The following is a 24,607-nucleotide window of genomic DNA, read 5'->3' as shown; positions in this document are numbered from 1 at the left end:
CTCCCTAGCCTTATTTTCTGTTTGCGAGCTGGGCTCTGCTGAGTGCAGTGGCCCCTAGTGGTGACTAACATCTCTGCAGCCCATTTTGGGGGGGGGGGGGGGGGGGAAGAGGAAATTCTGCGCACACAACTTTAATTTCTGCAAAATTCTGCACTGCACAGGGGTGCAGAATTCTCCCAGAAGTAATTAAAAGTACCTTTAATACAATACTCCTGTAATCAGTGCAGTTATCAAATTAGCAATAAGCAGCAAATACTTTGTTCTGCAGAACTAGCTTTTTGTAGTAGTTTAATAGGTAGTAGAAATATGAACATAATACTGGATCATAATACACCATTTAGCGAATAAGCTCAAATATTGACTCAGAGCAGAGACCATCCCTAATGCTACTCAATCAGCTGGATTCTCTGGTTTGCGGAGGCCACCACATTCTATAAATAGAGCTTGGACGGTGTAAACAAATGAGCTTATTAGACTAGAGTGTGTGAACTTTCTTTCCCAGAAGAAGTAGAGAGGTAATGTGCACAGAATAACTGCTCTGGCCAGGAAGAGCAGGCGGTATATTTAAGTGGTTCTAAGTGGTATTTACTAACATTTGGTTTTGATTGACTTTTGATACACTTAAGATAAAAATCTGAGTCTCAGAGCATTGTCACAGCTGCAAGTTGAACTGATGGAGAAGTTCTGTCAGTACATTAGCACTGTTAACATTTAAGCTAATATTCTGACTAAGGGAATCTAGGACCAGCCTAAATGTGAGGCAGTAGCTCCCCTTCTGGCATTGGACGGATAGAATTAGATTGAGCCAGTGTTAAGGGTGGCTTACTAGCTGTAAAAGCATCAGCCTCTTCTGCCTCTCTCCACAGTTGGAGTTTAAAAAACTTTACTCTTTAAGCGGCTGGTCTCAAATAACCTAGCTAGAAAAGCAGCTGCTTCTAACCTGAGTCTCTCCTGCTGCTAGCATGGTGCAGCTTTGATTTACAGTAATACAGCAATCCTCCCTGCATCATCTACTTGGCAGGGCCTGCTTTATAAAACACTAACTGTTAATATGCATGAGATGTTAAGTATTATCCCTAGGGTACAGATTGTGGAGTGAAATATACCAAGGTTACTTGCCCAGTTCCACAAGGTAAGTCACTGCACAGCTATGCTTAGCACACACAGTTCCTGACTCCTAGCCATATGTTTAGCCCTGTAAATGAAACTCAGCCAACCATACTGTCATGCAGTGGTAATAAGGCTTTCATATTATGCCATCATGAATATGCTGCTTAGCAGGCTGCAGGGATACAGTTCTAAATTAAAGTGTTATCCCTCATATCACAGGCAGAACTAAAAGTTATTTTCTTGCTTTACAAACGGTGTAACAAAAAAGATTTGAGCCTCACTCCACTACACAAATTGCACATCAAACAATGAAAATCCTGCATTGCTGAATCCTGACAAATACTTAACCCAGGGTTACAATGTCTTTTCTTTTTATCTTGCCCTCTACCTCCATTTCCAAAGGAAATACTCCCATTATAAAACAATTTCCCCCATGCAGGCCCTGCACCAGAATGCTAACCTTCAGCAATTTTTGTAAGGGTGCTTATTGCAGTTTTGAGATTTGCAAGAACTGGTCCAGAAATGGCTTTGACACACCCAGCTGCTGGATGCCTTCAGCTGGCACATAGTGTTTTTGAACCCCTAATGCTTTGCTATAAAATTGACATTTGGTTTGTATTAGTCTTTATTTCTGTGTAATTGTAACTACTGTACACCTAAGCTTTAAGTCTTTCTAGTTTTGCTGCCTTCTCCCCTCACCTCCACCTCCCCCCACTGCATTCTGACCCTGCACAGAAGGAACAAAACTGTTTCACACTTACACCTTTGTGTTCTGACTCCTGTGACTCTGTTTACAGTCAGACACTGCTTGCTGGAACAAGTGAGTTTGAACCCCCTCTGGCTATTAGATGGAACAGCCACTGCACTCAAGCAAAGCAAACAGTGATGCATTTAAAAACAAAGCGAGATAGATACTGGACAAGAGATTGCAGATCATATATGGGCAAACTGGTCATTAGGGAGCTGAGTCCTATCTAGGCCTCTTTAGTCATACAGGACCCTCTGACCTCAAACAATCCTTGAGATCAACTCTATAAGAAAACAATGAATCTCTGCTTACACACAGCCATTCAAAGGACAAACTGTTGTGTTATACTATCCTGGGAAAAACAAGTAAGGATACATAAATCATTCTTCCCTGTGTTTAAATGGGCAGGGGCTAGCTGTAGCATGCAGAACGTCAAGTGGATGTATGAAAGTAGCAGGAAATTTGAGCCATAATATATCTGACAGCCAGTGTTGGCCCCTGCTCATGGGCAGAGAAAGCTGAAGGTGGTCATGCAGTCCATAAGAGAAATGATTACAACATGGTCCTGTCCATTTCTGGCAAATCCAGTTCTGCAGAAGTGGGGAGTAAACTTGTGTGCGATCTTCAGCCAGGCCTGATTTAGCCAGAACAAGTTCTAGTGGAAATATCCCAAGATATATTCACCAATGCCAATAAAATAGACACCCTGGGCTATGCCAAAGAGAGGTGCTATAACCAGGGCCCGACAGCCTGCTCCCTTCATGAAGGCAGCAGGGCCCTCATGGGTCCAGATCTTCCTGTATATTTAAAAAAAAAAAAAAATTAGATGGCTAGACAAGCAGCATTTCAGACAGTTGCTACTTACAAACCAAGTCCTGCAATCCTCTTAAATTAAAAACCAGACATACTCAAAGCCAGGGTTTTTAATGGATTACCCAGCAATCCTTCAGAGGGGAAGTTCCTTGGGCCCACAGGAAATGGTCTAAGCATTTTCCTTGTATATTTCCTCTGAACAAGTTATAAACCAGGTGATCCTCTCCCAGCAGATCAGATATTTAAAGTACTTGGCTTACGCATCCATCGTGGTTTAATAGTCCCCCTGCAGGCTGTTTCAGTATGAGGCACTGTCAGGTATGTTGTGGGAACTCACCCTTGTACCAGCCAGTCCGTGTAGGAGCTACTGTAGAGAATCGAGCAGGAGCACTAGCTCATGGGAAACTCTAATCCAATCTAACTCGACTCTTCCCACCAGGAGACTGTCTAGGGATTTATGCAGGAGTGTTGGGGGGGGAGGGGGAGGGGTGCGTTCCAGGTAATCCACTGTCACAGTAAGGAAGGGCTAAATGGAATGGCAATTGGACAGGGTGACACAGAACAGTAATACACCAGACGTGCAGCAAGGGAATATTCTGGCTTACCTGGCGCAGTCAATGATTCCATTGTAGGTGTCCTCTCCCAGGCCTTTCTTGAGCGTTTGAATTCGGGTTTTTAAAACTAAATTGCATGGAATGGAAAAGAAACATTTTTAAAAAAATCCTCTCCAGGCAGAGTTCACAACAAGAGTCGTAACAAGTCAGTACAGAACTGGAAAATATCACCACATATCTGAGTTACTGCCCCTCTTGTTAGATCCTGGTTTTTCATGCTGGAGAGATGCTAATATTAATCACTGAGCCACATGCTACATGAATGATCCCTGGGGATGCATGTGGGTGTGAATCTGAGAGAACCGCAAGAGGAAACAACCAAGAAGTGATGGAAAGAGGAGAGGCCTCAAAGTGCACACTGGGTTAGTTTTGTTTGGATATGTAACCTCTTCCAGGGGACTCTCAACCAGCTCTCTTGCGCTCAGAAGGTGGATGTTATTCATCAAGAAAATGGAGAATCAGCAGGGTTTGATTCCAGGGTTTTAGCTCTCTGACTGGAGCCAGCCTTGGGGAAAACGCAACCATGTGTACAACAATCAGATGATGTTGACAAGGATGTTTTGTTTAAAGAATAGTGATGCGACCATCAAGAGCAACATCTGCTGTTTTTGTGAGTGGGGTCCCTAACCTCAGGAAGTTGCCAACATTTGCATATGTGGGAAATAGCAGGCCTTCAGGGAGTTCAGCAGCAGTTATCTGAAGAGCAGGATCTATGTCCTCAGAGTTCACCACCAACAGTGTTTGTGAGTCATGTGTTGTACGAGTGTCCTCAGCAAAGAGGTGAGGGTTGTAAGAGAGCCGGGGTTTTGGAGCCTGAACCTATTCGCTGTCTTCAGTCAGTTGCTGTAGTAATTTTGGTCTGCCACCAGCACCACCAATTCCTGTGTCACCACCACTAAGACACCACAAGGACTCGCACAAAGGAATGCACCTGAGGACCACCAGGGGAGATTGGCCAAATGTGGGACTGTGGTATGAAAGCGGCTGAACAACCTGAGTTTAAAGAAGTTCATTTCATTCCTCTCTGGAGGACTGGCTGTATTGCCCCCCGATACTCACCATCCAGAGGGGTCACTGCTACTGCAGCCACGGATCCCGCCACGCATCCAGACACAAATGAATGGAAGAAGGGTGCCTTCTCCTCAGAGTGCCTCTGTCCCAGTTTGTTGATGTTGGCAAACAGTGGGAAATAGATAATGGAAAAAGGCACATCCCTGTTGGGAGGGGAAAGAGTTAGATAAACACCCAACATAGACCAATACCACAGACTGCCTTGGGAGCCTGGCCTCTGACATGAGGTGAGGCAAAAGGCACAGGCTCGCTCTTATCCTACCCCTGTAGGCTCTTGTGCAAAGTGGGTCACATCACTATCTGTCAGGGAGGAGATGGGGACCAAGCTCTCATCCTCACTGAAATATGGCATTAGTGACTCTGAGATGAGACACAGCTGCGGTTTGTAGGTCAAGAGTCTCCTGACTGATATGAAAATTGATCTGTCCAGGGAATGGAACAGGTGAGTGCAGAGTAGAGTGTACATTCCGATTGGTATGGAGAGGAGCAGAATTTGGCAAGAAAGCTTCAGCATCTGCTGCTGAGGTGGGGGAAGGGAAGGTTGGTCTGGAAGGTTATGAAAGGAAAATTATTTGTGTTCCATTAGAACTGAAGTGTTGAAATAAATGGAGATTTTCCCCGAGAAAGGTTCAAATCAAAGGATTTCCCCTCAGTTAAATAAACTACAAGCAATAGTTGCTTTTCATTAATTTGGGGAAAACTGGTGAACAGAGGCGTTAAATGCCTTAAAGCAACCAGGCAAAGGTGTTTAGCCCTAAGCTACAGCTTGGACCGAGCGAGCAAAATGTGTTTGAGTCAGAGAGTTCAGAAAAGCGCAGAAGAGATAGATGTAGGCCCCTGTCTTGGGTCAAGCATACTTCTCAACAAGGTTTCGGGGGAGCAGGGGAGCAACAGGAATCCCAAGGTCCCCTCCAGAGCTGGAAAGTTACCAGCATAGCCACCACCAATCTCAGCCAAAAGAGCAAACTGGGAAAACCAAAGGTTTCAGAGTAGCAGCCGTGTTAGTCTGTATCCGCAAAAAGAAGAACAGGAGTACTTCCGAAGAAGTGGGCTGTAGTCCACGAAAGCTTATGCTCTAATAAATTTGTTAGTCTCTAAGGTGCCACAAGTACTCCTGTTCTTCTTTTTGGGAAAACCAAAGTCATCCTTGCAGGTACATGTTCCATGCAGTCCAGGAGTCCCTTTGGTTTGGTTTTGCTTTATGTATAGCAGAAGGGACTCTGCTGAAGGGACATTGTCAGGGAAAAAGTCCTATTTAACACCACCCCCCACCCAAACACCGTTTCCCAGCCATGGTTACACCACCACCTCACACTGTAAAAAGGAACGACATTCACTCTTCTACGTGACTTGCTCCCCCTGATGAGGCCTGTGTACTCTGTGCGTGTCACTCAGTTTGACCAGTAAGAACACTAATGAAATATCGCTCCAGTCATTTCTGATGGCCCAGCCCCCATCCTATCTGGGTGCACTTTGCATGGGCTAGATCAGTTCAACTAAAAAAATATTCCACTGGCCCTCACGTCACCTAGACAGTGGACTAAATGCCAAGGGACTGCAATGCCTACAGGCCTGAACAAAAGGGGTGTCTCGTATATAAAGCGGGTTGAACATTTTCCTACAGAACAGGCTTCCCTTAGAAAATGCTGGTTCCATGAAATCCAAATGTTCAGTGAAAAGTGTTGATTCTGTCAAACTTTCAATGGAAACCAGCCAGGCAGGATAGCCAGCTCCAGTCTGCCTGGTTTTCTATCAGCTACCCTGCGCCAACCAAGTGCACTACCAAGGAGTCAAGGTGCCCAGGGCCTGGCGGGATGCTGGGGCTCTCCAGCTCTTGGGCTGCCTGCCTGCTTGGCTCCCAGAGATCCCTGGTTTAGTCAGCTGGTAGCCCACCTAGTGGGTATGTGGGCTGCCCGGCTCACAAGTCCTGCAAGCAGCTGTCTCCCCAGGCTTCCCTCCTGGTGACTATCTCCCTGGACTGCCCCCAGCTGGCAGGTGGGCAGGCTGTCCAGCTCTCTGGGGAGCCAAGCAGGCAGCCAGAGGAGCTAGGGATTCCAGGAAGCATATTTTGTTTTGGGAACACAGAAATGTTCTCCCTGCAGGAATGTTTTGATGCTTCCGAAATATTTTGGAATTTTCTTCCCACAAGAAATTTCAAGGTTTTGACTTTTCGTCTCGATTCAGGATGAAAAATGTTTGACAACTTGCAATTTTTTGCAGGCAGGAAGTTCCATTTTCCAGCCAGCTCTGGTCCTATATTGTGACCAGGGCCGGCTCTAGGCACCAGCAAAACAAGCTGGTGCTTGGGGCGGCACATTTTTAGGGGCGGCATGGCCAGCGCCAGAATGCCGCCCCTAAAAATGTGCCCCGGCCGCCCTAGCTCACCTCCGCTGCTGCTGCCACGGCGCGCGAAACAGCTGATTCGCGCGCCGCTACTCGCCCTCCCTCCCAGGCTCTCAAACCTGGGAGGGAGGGGGAGCAGCGGCACGCGAATCAGCTGTTTCGCGCGCTGCGGGGGCTCGGGGTCTCCCCCTCCCTCCCAGGCTCTCAAACCTGGGAGGGAGGGAGAGATCCCGACCAGCCGTTTCGTGCGCCGCTGCTCCCCCTCCCTCCCAGACTTGAGAGCCTGGGAGGGAGGGGGAGAAGCGGCGCCCGCGCCGCGGCCACTCGGAGTCTCCCCCTCCCTCCCAGGTTCTCAAACCTGGGAGGGGGGGAGACTCCGAGTGGCCGCGGCGCGGGCGCCGCTTCTCCCACTCCCTCCCTTCCTCCCTCCTAGGCTTGAGAGCCTGGGGGGAGGAGGCAGGGCTGGGGATTTGGGAAAGGGGCGGAGTTGAGGTGGGGCCAGGGGTGGGGTAATTAAAGAACGGGGGGGCAGCCAAAATTGTTTTTGCTTTGGGCGGCAAAAATCCTAGAGCCGGCCCTGATTGTGACCCTCTGAGATGCTACTGAAGCCAGTGGGAGTTGCATGAACTGCCTCTAGAGATGCATGTCGCCCCATCAACCCAGTTCTGGTTAGCACTTCTTGGGTCACTGCTTTAATGGCAGCTCGGAGGGTAAAATGGACTTGTTCTGTGGAGACTGTCAACCCGTCATTTGCAGTAATAGAAGGGGAAAAGGAAAAAGACAACTAGATACGGTGATTGATTTGACAGAGAAGAATTTCCTTCATACAGATATAATAATTAATACCACCCAGCTTGTATGTTGCACTTTTCATCAGTAGATCTCAAAGCGTTTCACAAATGAGATCAGTGTCATCCTCCTCCTTTTACAGACCGGAAAAGTGTGTTGATGTGACTTGTCCAAGCTCACCCAGCAGGCCAATGGCAGAGTCAGGAATAGAAACAGGTCTTCTGAGTCCCCGTACAATGCCTTATCCACTAGGCCACACTGCTGATACAGCTTTCCCCTCCTGTTTGCCAGGTGGCTGGGGCAAGTCCTTCAGGAACAGATGGTAAAACCATGCAGTAAGGAGGGAGGGACCGATTACAAGCCCCTGGTTTGCAGGAGGTTCCCCACCCTTCCTCCTTGGAGTAGGGTGGGACTGGTTTCCCATACTGACTCATCACTCCCTGTGTCTCCTCCCCTTCTCACCTGAGCAGGGTGACTCCCAGTCCCTTGTACAGTCCCACTAGCCCTTGGGTTTTCAGAAGATCTCTGGCGATCACAGTGGCCGAGGGGCGCTTGAATGCTGAGGCTGTGCCAGTGGTGTAAGGCTTGTCCTGAGGGGGCGGGGAGAAGGGAGCCGGTGGTCCATCTGTTCCCAAAACCTTTTGCTGATGAATAGCTGAAAACAAACAAGAAAGAGGAATTGGGTATTTGGAGGGAGAAAGGATCCCTCATTCTTTGCTAAGCAACCACCCCTCCCCCCTAGTCACTGCCTGGCTTCCCGGTGACCTGCCCCTAGATCCTTTCCCCAACAAAAGATCACTCCTGCCCAGAAGGTGAGAACAACTAGTCCTGAGAGAATAATTGATTTTGCAGGTTAATGGCTGACCTGAAAAAATCCAAAACAATTTGGTTAGTTTCAAAAGAAAAGTCATTGCTCTCGGTTTTTCTTGTCAACATGAAAAAGAAAAAGAAAAATTCATTCGGGTCGATTCAAAACATTTTGTTTCAAAAATTCCACATTTCATTGCAAAATGGTAACTGTTTCAAAAATGTCAAAACAAAACATTTCTACAAAAATAAATGGTTTTTTTTCCAGCCAAAACTATTTGCCAAATTCAACCCGAATTCGCAAATAGTTTCAATATCCTGAAAAATGCTGAAAAAATGTCACCCAGCTCTAACCACCATCCTGTCACTCTCTGTGTCGCCAACTAGGGCTTCCCAGTCCAAATCACTCTAGCAGTCCTGAGAGCATCAGAACCAACCACTTCTTCCCCACCCCGCCCAACCCACCCCAAGGAATGGAGAGCGTAACCTCTATGTACTCACCAACAACCAGCCTGACAGTAAAACACTGAAGGTGGAGTTTGAACTCAGATCCCAATATGGGAGCATGAGGCAATTACTAGTCTATTGTACCAGTCCAGAAATTAGATCCTGAACATTCACACAGACAGCTGAACAGGTAAAAGAGTCTTGCATTTCTACCTTTCTCCCCAGGGATTTCTTTTGTTTTTAAATCCAAATTACGCTTTACACTTAAACTATAATCACTGCTGGCTGAGGCTGGGATTGCAGGAGTCGCGATCTCTTCTCACAGCCAGTGTCCCCATGTCATTGCCTGTGGTACTGCTTACTGGGAGAGGCTGGACAGGGGTCCCTGTGTGCTCCCCTTCAGCAAATATCGAGGTGGTGGGGACTGCACAAGCCTGTTCTTGAGCATCAAGGGCTCAGCCCCTTTAGAATGCAAATCTCACTATGATACCTGCGGGATCTCAAGCAGTTTGTGACAAAGGGATTTACTGCAGAACCTAAAGCAACAATCTGGATGTCCACTCCCACCCCCGCCATGCAAAAGAGGGCCTAACCCAGTCGTCCAGCATCTTGAAGCTGAATTTTCAGCATCTCCATGGGGGAGGTGACCACCACTTGGCAGGCCCCAGCTCCACAGCCAGCTAGCATCTCCCTCACCAGCGTCAACTCCTTCCTGCCGGGAACAACACAGAAGTAAAGGGAATGCACAGCGGAGAGACAGACAAACAGATTTACACAGCTATCTGGGGGGGAGTGGGAGTACACAGCCTTCTCATGCTGCATCTTGATGCTGCCAGGCCACCCCAGCATGACAGCTCCGCATTGAGTCCTTAGACTTGTATCCTGAGCTATAAGGAAACAGACTAGACATGCTGTGCCACATATCCACATAGAAACAGGCACGTACCTCCTTGCTTATCCACGTGCTCCCCACACAGTATGCAGGTACATACGTACCCATGCATAAATGCTGTCTTTATTCCAACAGCCTGCTTACAATAGTGACCTTTGCTGTACGAAGGCACAAAACCCCTAAAACACCCCTGATTTTGCACTGCTGTGCCAAGGGAGGAAATTCTTTCCTGACCCCAGCTGATGACTGGCTCAATGTCTTAAAGAATATAATTTTATAATTTTTCATCCTAGCTAATGTATTCTTAGACACTATAGATCCTTTTCTTATTCATATACATGTCTCATCCTTTAAAAAAATTAGTAATATAATTGTCTCAATAACATCCTGCAGCAGTGAGTTCCACAAGTTAATTTTAATATTCGATAAAAAGGTATCAGCCGTTTGCTTTTATCCCTTATGAATACAGGTATTATATCCCTCCTTGACAGGAGTCTGGACTTTTATCATTTAACAGTTTTTTCCATCTCTAATTTCTATGATCCTCTCTACTGTAGAGACATACGAAGACCCACCCACACATGCTTGATATATACTCCCACACACATCCATAGGAACTGATCAATGGTCCTCCTAGTCTCTGATAATGCTGTGTATCAGATACTTCAGAAGATGACAAAAAATACCTATAATGATCCTGGATACGCACACATACTAGTCACCCACATACTGTACACACAGAACCACAGGTATTCAGCCGCACACAAAGCTACACACCTGCATAACTATGCAGACCCCAATAGAAACACACCCACAATTACACAAATACACATATGCACACCCAAAACTAAATGTCTGTCTATAGCTTCATACAAATACTGCCCCCCCACCACCCATACACACACATACATACACGTAGAAATTTTTGAAGGGCCAAAACTAGACAGTGACATTTCCTCCATACCTGTCCTGTGACAGCAGCTGTCGAAAAAAGTCATTGGCTGCCAGCTTGATTGCCTTCTCTGGCGTGACCAGTGTCAGGTTCACTGCGGCCCCTGGTCAAGGACAGAAGGGGTGATAAAGGGTTAATTCAGTCACATTCCATGATGTATTAAAAATCCCTCCCACATTGATTACCCAAAGTAAGAATGGGGAAGAGATTCCATGCAGCGAGTGTCTGAGGTCTCAGCTGGTCACAGCTTCCAAGGGCAGGGGAAGAGGGGCCTTTCAAAGAGACTGCAATGGAGGCAGAACCAGAAACAGGGGCAGGATAGCCCAGGGGCGGAGGGACTGTGAATGGTATACGAGAGCCAGTGCTTTGATGGACAGCAGTGTACTCAAACTGTGACCTATGGAGCAGCAGTAGCTCCACTCAGCCCTACCTTGTAGTCCTCAGAATTAAATGCTTAGCATTGGGAGGGGACTCCTGGGACAAATGTGAAAAGCCCTTGGTGACTCCCACTACAAGTGCACAGGGACCTTGGGGCCTGCTGGGACAGGAGAGTATCTCTATCTTACAAAATAATCTATATGATTATATTAGGATGGAGGAATGTTAACAGAGTGATAAGGCTTCCCATTGCCCTTGTTTTCACTGGAGTTTAGGAACAGGCACATCACAACAGGTCAATGCTCCGTTCACTCCAACATTCTGCCGACAGTAGTAGGCTATGCCATAGGAAGATGCCAACCCTCTAAATTGCCTGATTCTGAAGTGCTTCACCAAGGGAAGAAATTCCTTTCTGACCCCGCTTGACGATCACTTTATGCTCTGAAGCATGAGGCCTTACATCTTTGTAACTTTTTAACGTAACTAGTGTAACTGTAGATGCTGTTCTTATTCATATAAATGTCTTCCTTTTAAATAAATTTGCTAAGATAGTGGTCTTAATAATATTGTGCAGCAGGAAGTTCCACAGGCTAATTACATATCAGGTAGAAGGGTATCGGGTATTTGCTTTCATCCATTTTAAATGGTTTGTCTTTCAGTTCCAGAAAGCACCCTCTTGTTTCTACTAAGTAGGCTTGAAAGGATTAGATTTGTATTGGTAAATGTCAGTAAACTTCAATTTCACTGTACACACAAACAGACGAAAAAATATTTCCATCGATAATTGAAATGTACAGGTAGTCAAAGTAAGAAAAATGCTGCTTGAGAACTTAAGAGTTTGATTTAAGGATATTTACTTATATATTTTGACATGCGATGATGACTATTTGTGTTGTAATGATTATAAAACTAACTGCTTGAATCTCAACAGCTACTGTTATTACGTAATTATTGTATGACCTCCCCCTAATGTTTCACAATTTAAATACAAATAAATACAATGAATAAAAGTCTAAAAATGCTTACAACTAAACATCAATATGATCTGTCAAAATGATAATAAATAAAAATCAAATTCTGTCAAGCCTACTAATAAGGTAAATTAGAGCATCCAACTGGTCTTTTCTGGTCATCATTTAATTTCTCTCTCATATCGCCCTGCCTCTGATCATTTCCACTGCTCTCTGAAAGATTCCTTTTTTTGAGCCAGTATTTCTCTTGTCAGTAATTGTCAGCTGTGCTCAGTGAGAGCAATGACTGCGTGCCTCAGGGACAGCTGGGTCTGAAATAATGCCTCTATTCCTGAGAAGAGGCGTACAGGTGGCAGTATGCGCTTCTGCTGAGAGGCTGTAACTGACACAATGGGCCAATCCACTGCAAAGGGGCCCCTGACATTCCCACAGAGACTACCTCGGTACATGCCGAAGAATCCCTCTGAACGCAGAGTCTTCACCAAGCAATCCCGCCTGGAACCAGAGAGAGAAATGGGGTGAGTTGCTGCTGCCCCAGGATTGTGCCATTAGTTTGCTATTAACAACCCTTTTAGCTGCACTAGAGCTAGAGTTCACAGTTTCTGAAGGTAGAGGCCATTAGGGGGCAACATGATCACACACTTGGAGCAGGTTGGAGAGTAGCCCACGCAGGGCAGTAGTACGTGCATGCAAACACACGTGCCCACCACCCTTTGGCAGCTCCTGTAGAGGGAATAGATAGAAACAAGACAGAAGTCCCATTCTGGGAAAAGAACTATCCTAGCTACTACCATATTTAACACAGAAATGGCTAGCATGGCTCTGACAGGACAGGGATACTTTGACCAATAGTAAAATGTTATAATAAAATCATGCTAGAGACTGTGTGCTGGAGGATACTCTAGAAATACTCCGTGTTTCTCAACCTTTTCATGTTGGAGATCCCTTATTTGAAGTCAAAACTTTCCACAGCCCCTCTTACATTGACTGTAAAAGAGTAAAAAGTAATAAGAAGCTAGGATAATTCATGTGTGTGTGTGTTTCGGGGGACTGACTGAGAATATCTGACCTTGAAGTGTAAGAGTGTGCAGAGAGTGGGGGAACAAGATCTTCTTTTCTTTAGATTGTAATAACATTTTCAACACCTTGTGACCCCCTTATTTGCCTTTTGTGACCCCTCTCCCCCCCTCCCCCGCAGGGGCCATGACACTGCTCTATAGCACAGTTTGGTTAGCAGGGTTCTCAAGGACAAAAAACTTTCTTCCGCCCATTGGTCAGGGAAATTGTGCTAGAACCTCTATTAACAACAACTGTATTTAAAAACAGTTGTAGCTACAGTTCTGACCCTTTAGAACTTCTCTTGCCTGTCAGGAAAAGAGGTTTTTGCTTTTGGGGGTGGGTTTAAGTAGGGAAACAATGTTATTTAATGGAATTCACCCTGATCTGCAGAGTGGGCAGGGACTTAAAATTTCCAGGGGAGGGTGGTAATAAAGTTGGATAGCCCTTCACATCTTCATAGTGCATTACAAGCATTCACTAACTAATCAATTCTGTTGCCCTCCAACACCGTCTAGTGTCCAGAGCCTGTAGGGCCTCCTTCTTTTCCTTTGTTTGTAGTCCCAGAAGCACTGGTAGCTCAAGACAGTCCTGGATCATGGAACGGAAGGCACTGGGTCGCGGCGACTCTGGTCAGCACCACCAACTGGGCCGTTAAAAGTCCCATAGGCAGTGCTGCCCGGCTAAGGCAGGCTAGTCCCTACCTGTTCTGACACCGTGTTGCGCCATGGAAGCAGACAGCAGCAGGTCTGGTTCCTAGGCAGGAGGGCCACAGGGCTCCGTGTGCTGCCCCTGCCCAGAACACCGGCTCCGCATTCAGAGCTGGTGCCTGCAGGCGAGAGCTGTGTGGAGCCACTTGCGTGACTCCGCCTAGGAGGCAAGCCTGCTGCTGGCTGCTTCCGGGGACCAGCGCGGTACGCAGTGCCAGGACAGACAGGAAAGCCTGCCTTAGCACCCCCACTGCGCTGCTGACCGGGAGTCACCAGAGGTAAGCCCATGCCCCAATCCCCTGCCCCAGCCCTGAGCCCCCCGCAAACCCGGAGCTTCTCCCTGCACTCCAAACCCCTCATCCCTGGCCCCATCCCAGAGCCTGCATCCCCAGCCCAGAGCCCTGACCCCCTCCCACACCCCAACCCCTGCCCCAGCCCAGAGTCCCCTCCCACACCTGAACCCCTCATCCCCCCCCCAGCCCTCATCCCCGCACCCCAACTCTCTGCCCCAGCCCTGAGCCCCTCACACACCCCAAACCCCTCATCCCCAGCTCCGTTGGGTCGCGGGCATCAACAATTTTCTTCAACTGGGTCATGAGAAAAAAAGTTTGAAAACCACTGGCTTAAGACATCTCAGCTCTGCCCTTATCAACAGGAGAAGGAAAGCAGCATTTCCCAGGGAAGGGCAGCAGGGCCCTGAGGGCTGCTGGAGGCCGAGAGCTGGAAGTTTGTACAGAGCAGTGCAGACTTGCCCCGCCCGTTTCATCAGGATGAGGCTCTTGGAACATGAGTGAACAAACTCAAGAGAAATACTTCCCAGCATGCAACATGTCAGAGAGGAGAGGATGGGGAGAGGCAAACATTCCCAGGATACAGACAGCCACGTATGCTCAGTCATACATGCACAACTCTATTCTGCAAGCCCCCCACCGAGTTCCTCTCTGTCCTTTGTCTATTAATAAGGAATTTTTATATTTTATTTTGTGGAGGGATTTGGGTTACATGATTTTCTTATCTCACCACCCTGGATCCTAGAGATGCCTCGTTCCTCTCCTGCCCATCCTTGTGCCTCCAGCCAAATGCAGAGTAGAACCCACTTTGGGGCCCAGGAACTCTTATCAAAGATGTATTGTTGCCGGTGGTAATGCCCTATGACTGAGCTAGCTGGTGGATCCCCTGACAAAAGAAAACGACGGGGAGTCAGCTGGGAGCAGAAGCCTCGTGTCTCAGTGGAGGAGGAATGAACGACAGGGACAGTTGAGGAAGAGGTCTTCAGCTCCAGCCACCCACGCCATTGTTGGGGGGGGCAGGGAGGATTAGGGACAGTTTTATGTTCACTTACTAGTGCCCCCACCTGGGGGGTTCTAAGAACACATACATTCCAGTATAGACTCCTTGTCCCTGCTGGTTTTGAAGACGGGTTTTCGCCAAATCAATTGGGAAGACGCAGCTCACTCCCACTAGCCCGGCCACACCTCCATTGATTAACTTTGCTGGAACACTGAAATGAGAAGGGAGAGGTCAACACCGCACTCTCAACAGTAGAATGACAGCTGCTTGCCCTGCCCCCGATCCCTCCTGAATCCCCTCCTAAGGGCCTAAATTCCTTTTGAAAAGGAGATTTAGGCTCCTAAATCAGTTAGGTGCTGTGATGCTGAGCACAGCAACACGTAAATCCCTTTAAAAACCTGGGCCTTTGTCTCTTCATGCCTCAGTTCCCCATCTGTAAAATGGGGCTAATAGCATTTTCCTACCTTACTGGGGTGTGGGGAGGACAAATACGTTAAAGATTGTGTTGTGAGGTGGTAACGGGCCCATGTAAATACCTTAGACAGACACAGCGGAGAGTAAAGAGTGGAGACTGACAGCTGCCCAAGGGATTTCTTCAGGTTCTTTCAATGGAAGTTCTGTGGCTAAACCTCCTTGGCAACTTTGAACATCTCAACCACAAACAGAAAGAATGAATGATACCTGAAGGTCAGCCCTGCGCAACTACCAATAGGGACGTTGCACAAGGCCGTACCCCTTTTAAGGACTGCTGCTCTTCTTGACCCCATCCCCAGAGCATGGGAACCAAGAGTGTGTCGGCTGCTTCCTGATTTCCCACGTAGTTAGCACAGTTAGGCCCCGCAGCTGCAACCCCACCCTTTTGTGACAAGCCCTCCTCCACCCAAATCAGCTACCAAGTCCTTTGCACGTGCACAGCCCAGGCAGTAGGAGCCGACCTGAGCCCCTATTCAACTGATTTCACACAGGGAACCACCAAACCTCGGGCCAGGCTCTTCCTCAGTCTAATGAAGAGCTCCCTGGATGGGCTGGGAAAGATTGCTAGTGAGTGGACTGATTCTGCAGTTTGATTGGCTAACATCTCCTTCCCAGGAAGAAAGAGGAAGGTGGTCAGCCAACCACCTCAGCACAGACTGCAGAGCTCAATGAGCAACGAGGTGCCTTGGATTTACCAGGGGTTTACGGTCCCACCTCCTTGCAACATACTCACTGAAGTAACATGGCCCGGCAACCTCACACAACTAGCCCAAGCAAAGCTGCGAAAGAGAACTGGGCTGCTTATGAAGTCCCAGAGGTGGTGGAGATGCTGGGACAACAGCCTATAGAGCTAGCCTGCTTGCGTGCATATATATCTTTTCTTATGAGTTGACCATGTTACATTATAGGTTTGTTATTTGTTATTATAATAGGTTTATCAATTAGTATTAGAGTATTTTAGCTGTAACGTAAGGTACCTACAATGGCTGCAGGCTCTATAGCTTAACCTAAGACAAGTTAGTATATATGTTTGTGATCTTTCGCATAGATAAGTGGGCAAGTTAAAGCAAGTTGGTAGGTAAGGCCACCTAAGTTCATGGCCTTTGTCAGACTTAACAGATACACCACAAAGAACATGGAAATAACACTGGTCTACAATTTTTGAGAAGTCGTCTGCTTCAAAGATAAAATGTGCTATTTATTATGTATTTTGATGTGCTGAATTCAAATATGACAATTAAAACAACTGATTGGCTGCTGTTTCTAAGATATTTAAGTTTTTACATTTTATGTCTATGTATATTGTGTAGATAGAGTTTTAATCATAAATTGTAAACCTAGGTCTTTTCATGTGTTTCTGTTTGCTTTACATGATAATATTTCACCTGTCCTGTTTATGTAACACTTCACAAATCAGCAAAAGGGTTATATAAATAAAATTTATTATGAAACAAAAGGCAAAAAACTATTATGTACATAGTTTAGTCCTATTCAGTGTCTACTCGGCGCTTCTTGGCTTGTCTCTTGTATTCATTACATGGAGCATCTCTTGTCACTGTCCAGCAATAGTCTGCAAGCATTGATGGGCTCCATTTGCCCTGACAGCGTTTCTCCATTGTTGCAATGTCCTGGTGAAATCACTCGCCGTGCTCGTCGCTCACTGCTCTGCAGTTCAGTGGAAAAAAAATCTAGATGAGAGTGCAAAAAATGTATCTTTAGTGACATGTTGCAACCAAGGCTTTTGTATGCCTTGAGGAGGTTTTCCACCAACAACCTGTAGTTGTCTGCCTTGTTGTTTCCGAGAAAATTTATTGCCACTAACTGGAAGACTTTCCATGCCGTCTTTTCCTTGCCACGCAGTGCATGGTCAAATGCATCATCTCGAAGAAGTTCACGAATCTGAGGACCAACAAAGATACCTTCCTGTATCTTAGCTTCACTTAACCTTGGAAATGTTCCACGGAGGTACTTGAAAGCTGCTTGTGTTTTGTCAATGGCCTTGACAAAGTTCTTCATCAGACCCAGCTTGATGTGTAAGGGTGGTAACAAAATCTTCCTTGATTCAACAAGTGGTGGATGCTGAACACTTTTCCTCCCAGGCTCCAATGACTGTCGGAGTGGCCAATCTTTCTTGATGTAGTGGGAATCTCTTGCACAACTATCCCCGTCACAGAGAAAACAGCAGTACTTTGTGTATCCAATCTGCAGACCAAGCAAGAGAGCAACAACCTTCAAATCACCACAAAGCTGCCACTGATGTTGGTCATAGTTTATGCACCTCAAAAGTTGTTTCATGTTGTCATAGGTTTCCTTCATATGGACTGCATGACCAACTGGAATTGATGGCAAAACATTGCCATTATGCAGTAAAACAGCTTTAAGACTCGTCTTCGATGAATCAATGAACAGTCTCTACTCATCTGGATCGTGAACGATGTTGAGGGCTGCCATCACACCATCGATATTGTTGCAGGCTACAAGATCACCTTCCATGAAGAAGAATGCGACAAGATCCTTTTGACGGTCACGGAACATGGAAACCCTCACATCACCTGCCAGGAGATTCCACTGCTGTAGTCTGGAGCCCAACAGCTGTGCCTTACTCTTGGGTAGTTCCAAATCCCTGACAAGGTCATTCAGTTCCCCTTTTGTTATGAGGTGTGGTTCAGAGGAGGAGGATGGGAGAAAATGTGGGTCCTGTGACATTGATGGTTCAGGACCAGAAGTTTCATCCTCTTCCTCGTCTGACTCAAGTGAGAATGATTCTGGTGCATCAGGAACCGGCAGTCCTTCTCCGTGGGGTACTGGGCGTATAGCTGATGGAAAGTTTGGATAATGCACAGTCCACTTTTTCTTCTTTGACACACCTTTCCCAACTGGAGGCACTATGCAGAAGTAACAATTGCTGGTATGATCTGTTGGCTCTCTCCAAATCATTGGCACTGCAAAAGGCATAGATTTCCTTTTCCCGTTCAACCACTGGCGAAGATTTGTTGCACAAGTGTTGCAGCATATGTGTGGGGCCCACCTCTTGTCCTGATCTCCAATTTTGCAGCCAAAATAAAGGTGATAGGCTTTCTTAACCATAGTGGTTATACTGCGCTTTTGTGACGCAAAAGTCACTTCATCACAAACATAGCAGAAGTTATCTGCACTGTTCACACAAGTACGAAGCATCTCTGCTCACTTTGGCTAAACAGAAATGTGTCCCTTTGCAAAATCAAACACTGACAAATAAGAGAGCACGACACTGTATGATTTCTAGAGCTGATATAGGGCAATTTGTTCAGCAGAGTGATGTAAGCTTTGTTATGATTGCATCATCCATGACTTCTAGGAATAACATGATGCAATCCATATCATGTATGACGCAATACCAGCTTCAGAGTGCATCATTCATTGTTTTGCCTAAAAAGCAAGTACTGTCCAAACCCAGTCATAGATTTATTCATAGATCCAGTCAAAGATGTATTTTAGTCATTTCTGGTTTAAATTGAGATCCCTTCCCTTTATAACTCACTTATCCTCCGCCATTCCCAAGTCAAGGGTCGTATATACTGAGCCAATAGCATATCTTGAAAACTAGAGCCAATCAACAATTTTAAGCATCATTTTCGTTCTCAGTGACCCAGAATTAGTAAAGCTTGACTACATTTATTTCAGAAGCATTTTGGCTGTAGAGCAGTGTAATCGGTTAGAACAGAAACAACGGACGTGAGGATGAGCCAATGGTCTCTAATGGTTACGAATATGTCATTAATACACATGAACATGCCAGCCTATAGAATAAGTGCGGACCCTAACATTTTTGTGGGTGAGAAAGTTAAGATTGGACATGGAAGGAGGGCACATAGGAATCAGGCCCTCCTTCCCAACAGGAGCAACCCACCATGTTGGGAAGGTTCAGCTTGTTTTGTTAGTTCGTCATTGTTAGTTCTTACTTGTTTTAAGTAAACTCTACGTTAGCTTCTATGGTCTTTCTATAGCGTTTAGCTCTAGCTTCTTCTAAGTTCTTCATCTCTCCCTCAAGACTTGAGGAACCTGGACCAACGAACTCTCTTGGCATGTCAGAGGCAAGGCTAATCCTTTGTCTCTTATCACCAGGTTACCAAGGAAGGGTTTGAGTATATTAATTGAGAAACTTTTATAGTATACAATACCACACAAACTGCTAGAACATTATTGCTTTTGTAATCAGTTGATTATTTATTATTGGATTACTATTCCATTTATCTCAATAAAAGGCTCTAAGGCTGCATTTTGTTCTCAGTGAGTTTCCTTGTCATACATCCCAAAGGTCCCTGGAAATTCTATGTAGCCTGATTCTGGGACAAGAACCGTATCATCTTCTGATCAGATTAATTGGCGAGCCTATAACTTATATTATCTAACAATATTATTAACCTCCCATAAAATCAGGCAACAAGCAGTAGGATTAGCCTGTCTACTGCTAATGCTCTTAGGTCCTTACAGGCGAATTAAAACCAAGCTCTGTGTAAATGCAAAGAAATCAGGACCTGGGAAATCTCATACTCCATCTACCAATTGGATGGGACCAGGCCCACCTAACTCCCAACTGCTGCAACTGACAACCAGTAGCAGTTTAGCCAGAGGCCAGAATTATGCCCCGAAGGGTAAGAAACTGTGGGAATGGCACTGACCTTATCTTCTTCTTGCTCCCCATAGTTCCTCGAGGGCCTTCTTCCTTGACTGCTGCAGACACAGGGGGATTCTTTCACCACAGAGACGCTCTTCCCTTTGAAAGAGGTTGCCTTGTTCAGCTGGGGGATAGAACATCAGATCTTACAGCACCAATTGCCACGTGCTTTAATATCTACAGGCATATGATACACTTGTCTCTGGTATTTACCACATGTGATCTATTACAAGCCCATGGCATACATCAGTGGGTTCACAATTTATCACGCACCATACAATTGCCTCACCTGCACTCTACCCATTTGAGGCCGAGATCCTCAAAGTGATTTAGGCATCTAGCACTCATTGATTTAAATGGGATTTAGGTGCCTGAATCCCTTTGTGGATCTTGGCCTATGCCTAACATCCCAAGGTGCTGGGCAGCTTCGAACAGCCACCATTTTCTTTTTCTAAATCAATTCATCACAAAAACATTCCCCTCTTTTCTCCAGTTGTGGAAATCCCCACCCTCCCTCCTGCCCAAATTACACCTGCCCTAGTCCCTAGATAGGTGAGATTTAATTCTGCACCTGAGATACCTTCAAGGTCTAATCTCATGCTGAGTGCCAAGGGGCTGAAGAGTCACATACAACCCCCCAAGATGGACGAGCCATACAGAACAGCTAGCCCTATTATTCCAGTTGCTCTGACAGCTCTCTGTGGGGCCTGAGAGCATCTCTAGTTGCCAGGATAGCTCGCCGTAGCTCTCTAAACTGGTCTTATCCTAGCAACAGGATTGCTGAGGAACCACTGAACAGATGGTACACAAGCTCCCCTGTCGTAGGCCTTCTGTCTCTTGTAAGAAGCAAGGAGCAAAAGAATCCCTGCGGTACGAAGTCACGTCTGAAAGACCATGAGGTGTCCCCCCCTCCGTCCCCTCCCCAAGCCACAGCCGGCTCCAAGATTCACAGTAAAGGATGTCTCCTCCTGGGACTAGCTTGGCCTTGTCTGCAGAGTGCTATGGAAGAAACAAGGGGGTGGAAGGCAGACAAAGGCAGCAGCAGCCTGGAATTGTGAGTGGGGTTGGAAGAGGAGATGAAGTGAGCAGAACCTTTGCTCTCTGTAGCCTGATCTCTAGGGACACCAACACCTGGCTATTCTCTGCATATCTGCCCTCAGAGCACAAGGTGCCGGGGGCCAGCGGGAAGGCCCAGATATGCGAGCGGTTGGAGAAGGTGGCTTGAATCCAGGGCTGAGATCATGGCCATTTCCAGTTGTTTGCGCGTGCGCTTTCTTTTTCAACGAGTATAGGCAGTTTTCGTGCTTGTCATTAAAAAATAGCAGTAGCTGAAGTCAGGCACAGGGCATGCAGGCCTTCTCCCAGCTTCCTCCTTCCTCCAAACTCCCCTGTGCACCTCAGCCCTGCCCTGCAGCACCCCCTGCTGGGCCAGTCCCAGCCTCCTCCAGTCCCAGTTCTGTCAATGCATGGCACTCCTGACCTGGGATCCCAGCTGGTTTGGGAGGGAGGTAGGATCTGAAACGAGCGTTGTTCTAAACGCAGATCTCTTGTGCAAAAGCTTTATTCTGATCAATGCTAAAGCAGCACTGCATGGCTCCTGGGGGAGCAGACACCAATCACTGCCAGCTAGACAGTGGGTCAACGTGGTGCTGGGATTTCCGGGGAGGGCAGGGGGAATACAAGAGAGAGGACTGGAAAGGGAAGATCCTTTGGAAAGTGGGCCCTGCCACTGGATGGGGCCCTGAATTAGCAGGGAATAGGTGAATAGCAGGCAATGTGGCACAAAGCTGATTGCTGCCAACACAGGGCCCAGGGAGAAGATGCACTCTAGGTCCAATACTTCCCCTACCGCCCCCCTTCCCCCGGTCACATTATGCAATGACCTGAAGGAAGGGGGGAGGGTTGCAGGGGCAGGACAGTGCCAGGGAGCTGTGACTCATTGGAATGGCATGACACACACAAACACTGTGTGTTGACTGGGTGGGGACAAAGTCTGATATTTTGGCAGCCAGGGAGTTCAAATGTCAATGGATCTAGAGCGTGGGCATGGAGTAGAAGAATCCCCTAACAGAAAGCTAGAGCCTGCGGCCATTGTACATTCTTCTCTGTCCCAAAGCAGGTTACACAGCATGTGGGATGATGCTGTAGATGACGAGATGTCAAGACTCGCCTTGGGCAGTCTCTGCTGACGCCCAGACCCAGATTTGCCAACCCCCAAGGGTTCAAATAATAATAATAATAATCAAGATTTGCTTAAAAATCATGAGAGTTTTAAAAAAAAGTTTGGGGTTCTTTTTAATTGTCTTTAGGTGGCAGAGTGTCTAGTGTTTCAAGCTCTGCTTCACAGCCACGAGGGCTAGACACTTACCTGATTTTTAAAATGAAAGCTGACAGATTGTCAGGCAATACCCTGACTCCAACAGCCAGGGCATGAGGAAAAAAACCCAAAATCACAAGATGCATGATAAAAATAGTGAGTGTGGCAACACTGCAGTCCAGTTCCTACTCCTCTAACTCCCATTATCACCCTCCTCCCAAAGTGGTAACAGCCCATGCTGTGAGGCACACTTTGGTAAGTTATTTTCTAGACTGCACCCTGATCTGTTTGGGGCAGCTGATTCTGACAGGGACCAAAAAAAAAAAAAAAAAAACCCCACAGAAGGAGCACAATGTAGAATGTGCTAGCCTCCTTCTGTGAAGCAATCTACTCTCCATATATTACTAAAGAAATCAGAGACAGGCCTGAATCAGCACCTCTGAACTCTGGGGAAGTTCAGATCCAGGTCTGAACTCAGCAGCTTGGACCCACATCTAAAAGAAACCCAACTTCCAGATTACAGCACCATCAAGCATTTCTGAAGCTCTACGAATCCAAGTGGCACCAGGAGTTTAAGGAGACCCAAGGCTGGGTTAGAACTGCACAGAGTGCCTTTCAGGCAAGTCCTCTCGATACCCTCGGGCTGTGACTTACCCAGAAAACATGTATTTATGAATGATCAGGAGCATTTGTGTGTGAATGTGTTGGGCTGATGCACAGATGGAACTGCTATAGGGTCAGAAGAGAAAGAGGTGAGACTTACCTCTATTTCTGACCCATCAGTTTTCTCCCTTCTCCTTGTCCTTGCTCCTCTTCCAAACCCAAATATCTGACTCACAGCTGGATTCCACTAGCAAGCAAACCCCATTCCTGGCTTAAGGGACAGTTCACAAATTCCCATTGTTTTTAAGCAGTGTAAAAATGCTTTTTCTGTTTGGTTGGCTTTTCCTCCCTTAGCCTGAGAAAGAAGTCACTCCTGGTCCCTTCCAGCCAGAGCTTTCCCTCTGGGTGGGGACAGATAGGTGGAGGAGGGGCACATCTCACACAAAAATGCCTGTTAGGTTTTTAACCTAAAGTTAAAACAGGTTTTTAGACTAACAAAGGCTGGATTTCCTCCCACTTTGCTGAGCCCCACCCGACTGGCAGACTATAATCATTCAGTTAACAGAACCACAGACCTGCTAGACCAGTCAGTCCCTATCCCTGCTGGCTTGGGCTTTCCCCACTCTAGTTTTAAATGTCCTTAGCTATGGGGCTTCCACCATTTCCCCTCGGAGACTGTTTCATAGTCAAACAGCTCTTGCCATCAGGAAGCATTTCCTGATATTCAGCCTCCACTTTTTCTTTCTTAATTTCATCCCATGGCTCCTAGTCATTCCCTCTTGTTCCACAGGAACCAATTCTTTCAGCCCTTGATGCTTACACTCCTCACATGCTTGTAGATGTAGGTCTCTCCCACCCACAGGTAGTTTTCTTTTACCCACTTTATTACAGAAACTTGGCCTGGTATCCATATTCAAGGGCTAGTCAGCTGATCCAGGGAATCAATCCAGTCAGCACTCAGCCTTCTATGCAACAATGGCTTCAGAAGGATGTTAACAAACTTTAACAAACCGTAGAGAATTCCTAAGAGATATTTGAGGTTTACCTGTAGGATAAACAAAAATGTGTCAGCAAATCTCGTCCCCAAACCCCACGCTGTCCCTAGTCACTTATGAGAGTCGTGCATGATGGGGCTCTCTCACTTCGTGACCAGTTTGTCTGACATGGGCCTTTCTGGGCAACCTCTGCTTTCTCCTCTACAATTCCAAACAACTCTTCATCCTCACTTAGAGAGTTGCTTTCCTGCTCCCAGTGACTTATATCCACTGAATTGTAATTTTTGTGCTAGGAGATTTCCCCCCTTCAGGAAAGGTGCACTACTAAAAAGAAACTGAAATACATTTTTTGTAGTGCATTCTTCCAGAGACAAAAGATGAAGACTAGATGTTGTCTTAGAAAATACACTCGAGTTCTACCACAAGTTGTTGAGCTAGATGGAAGAATCACTGCAAATCTATGGCCTGTGTTCTGCTGGAAGTCAGATTAGGTGATCATAATGCTCCCTTCTGGGTTTAAAATCTATGAACCTGTGGCTGCTTGGCTAAGAGATTCATGGGAAAGAATCA

The 24,607-nt window shown here is 46.5% G+C and overlaps 1 protein-coding gene across 3 annotated transcripts; it reads right to left on the bottom strand.

The window, feature by feature from the left end:
- Nucleotides 1–256: 256 nt before the first annotated feature.
- SLC25A18 (solute carrier family 25 member 18) lies at nucleotides 257–23,442 on the bottom strand. 3 transcript variants are annotated; one of them, XM_005288010.5, is made up of 10 exons: nucleotides 23,203–23,442; nucleotides 20,127–20,246; nucleotides 15,080–15,202; nucleotides 12,375–12,430; nucleotides 10,599–10,689; nucleotides 9,336–9,454; nucleotides 7,951–8,143; nucleotides 4,345–4,499; nucleotides 3,277–3,352; nucleotides 257–2,655 (listed from the first exon to the last, which is right to left on the bottom strand). In XM_005288010.5, the coding sequence occupies exons 2-10, from the start codon at nucleotides 20,147–20,149 to the stop codon at nucleotides 2,514–2,516; spliced, it is 978 nt and encodes a 325-aa protein (XP_005288067.2). In that variant the 5' UTR covers nucleotides 20,150–20,246; nucleotides 23,203–23,442; the 3' UTR covers nucleotides 257–2,513. The 3 variants fall into 3 exon arrangements, with proteins under 3 accessions (XP_005288067.2, XP_005288068.2, XP_065439041.1); XM_005288011.5 differs by having other exon boundaries at nucleotides 15,044–15,202; nucleotides 23,203–23,275; XM_065582969.1 differs by lacking the exon at nucleotides 15,080–15,202 and having other exon boundaries at nucleotides 23,203–23,347.
- Nucleotides 23,443–24,607: the final 1,165 nt, after the last annotated feature.

This window comes from Chrysemys picta, chromosome 1 (assembly GCF_011386835.1).
Source record: "Chrysemys picta bellii isolate R12L10 chromosome 1, ASM1138683v2, whole genome shotgun sequence".
In the NCBI taxonomy this organism is placed as follows: domain Eukaryota; kingdom Metazoa; phylum Chordata; order Testudines; family Emydidae; genus Chrysemys; species Chrysemys picta.
This window is presented reverse-complemented; position numbering and strand designations above follow the sequence as displayed.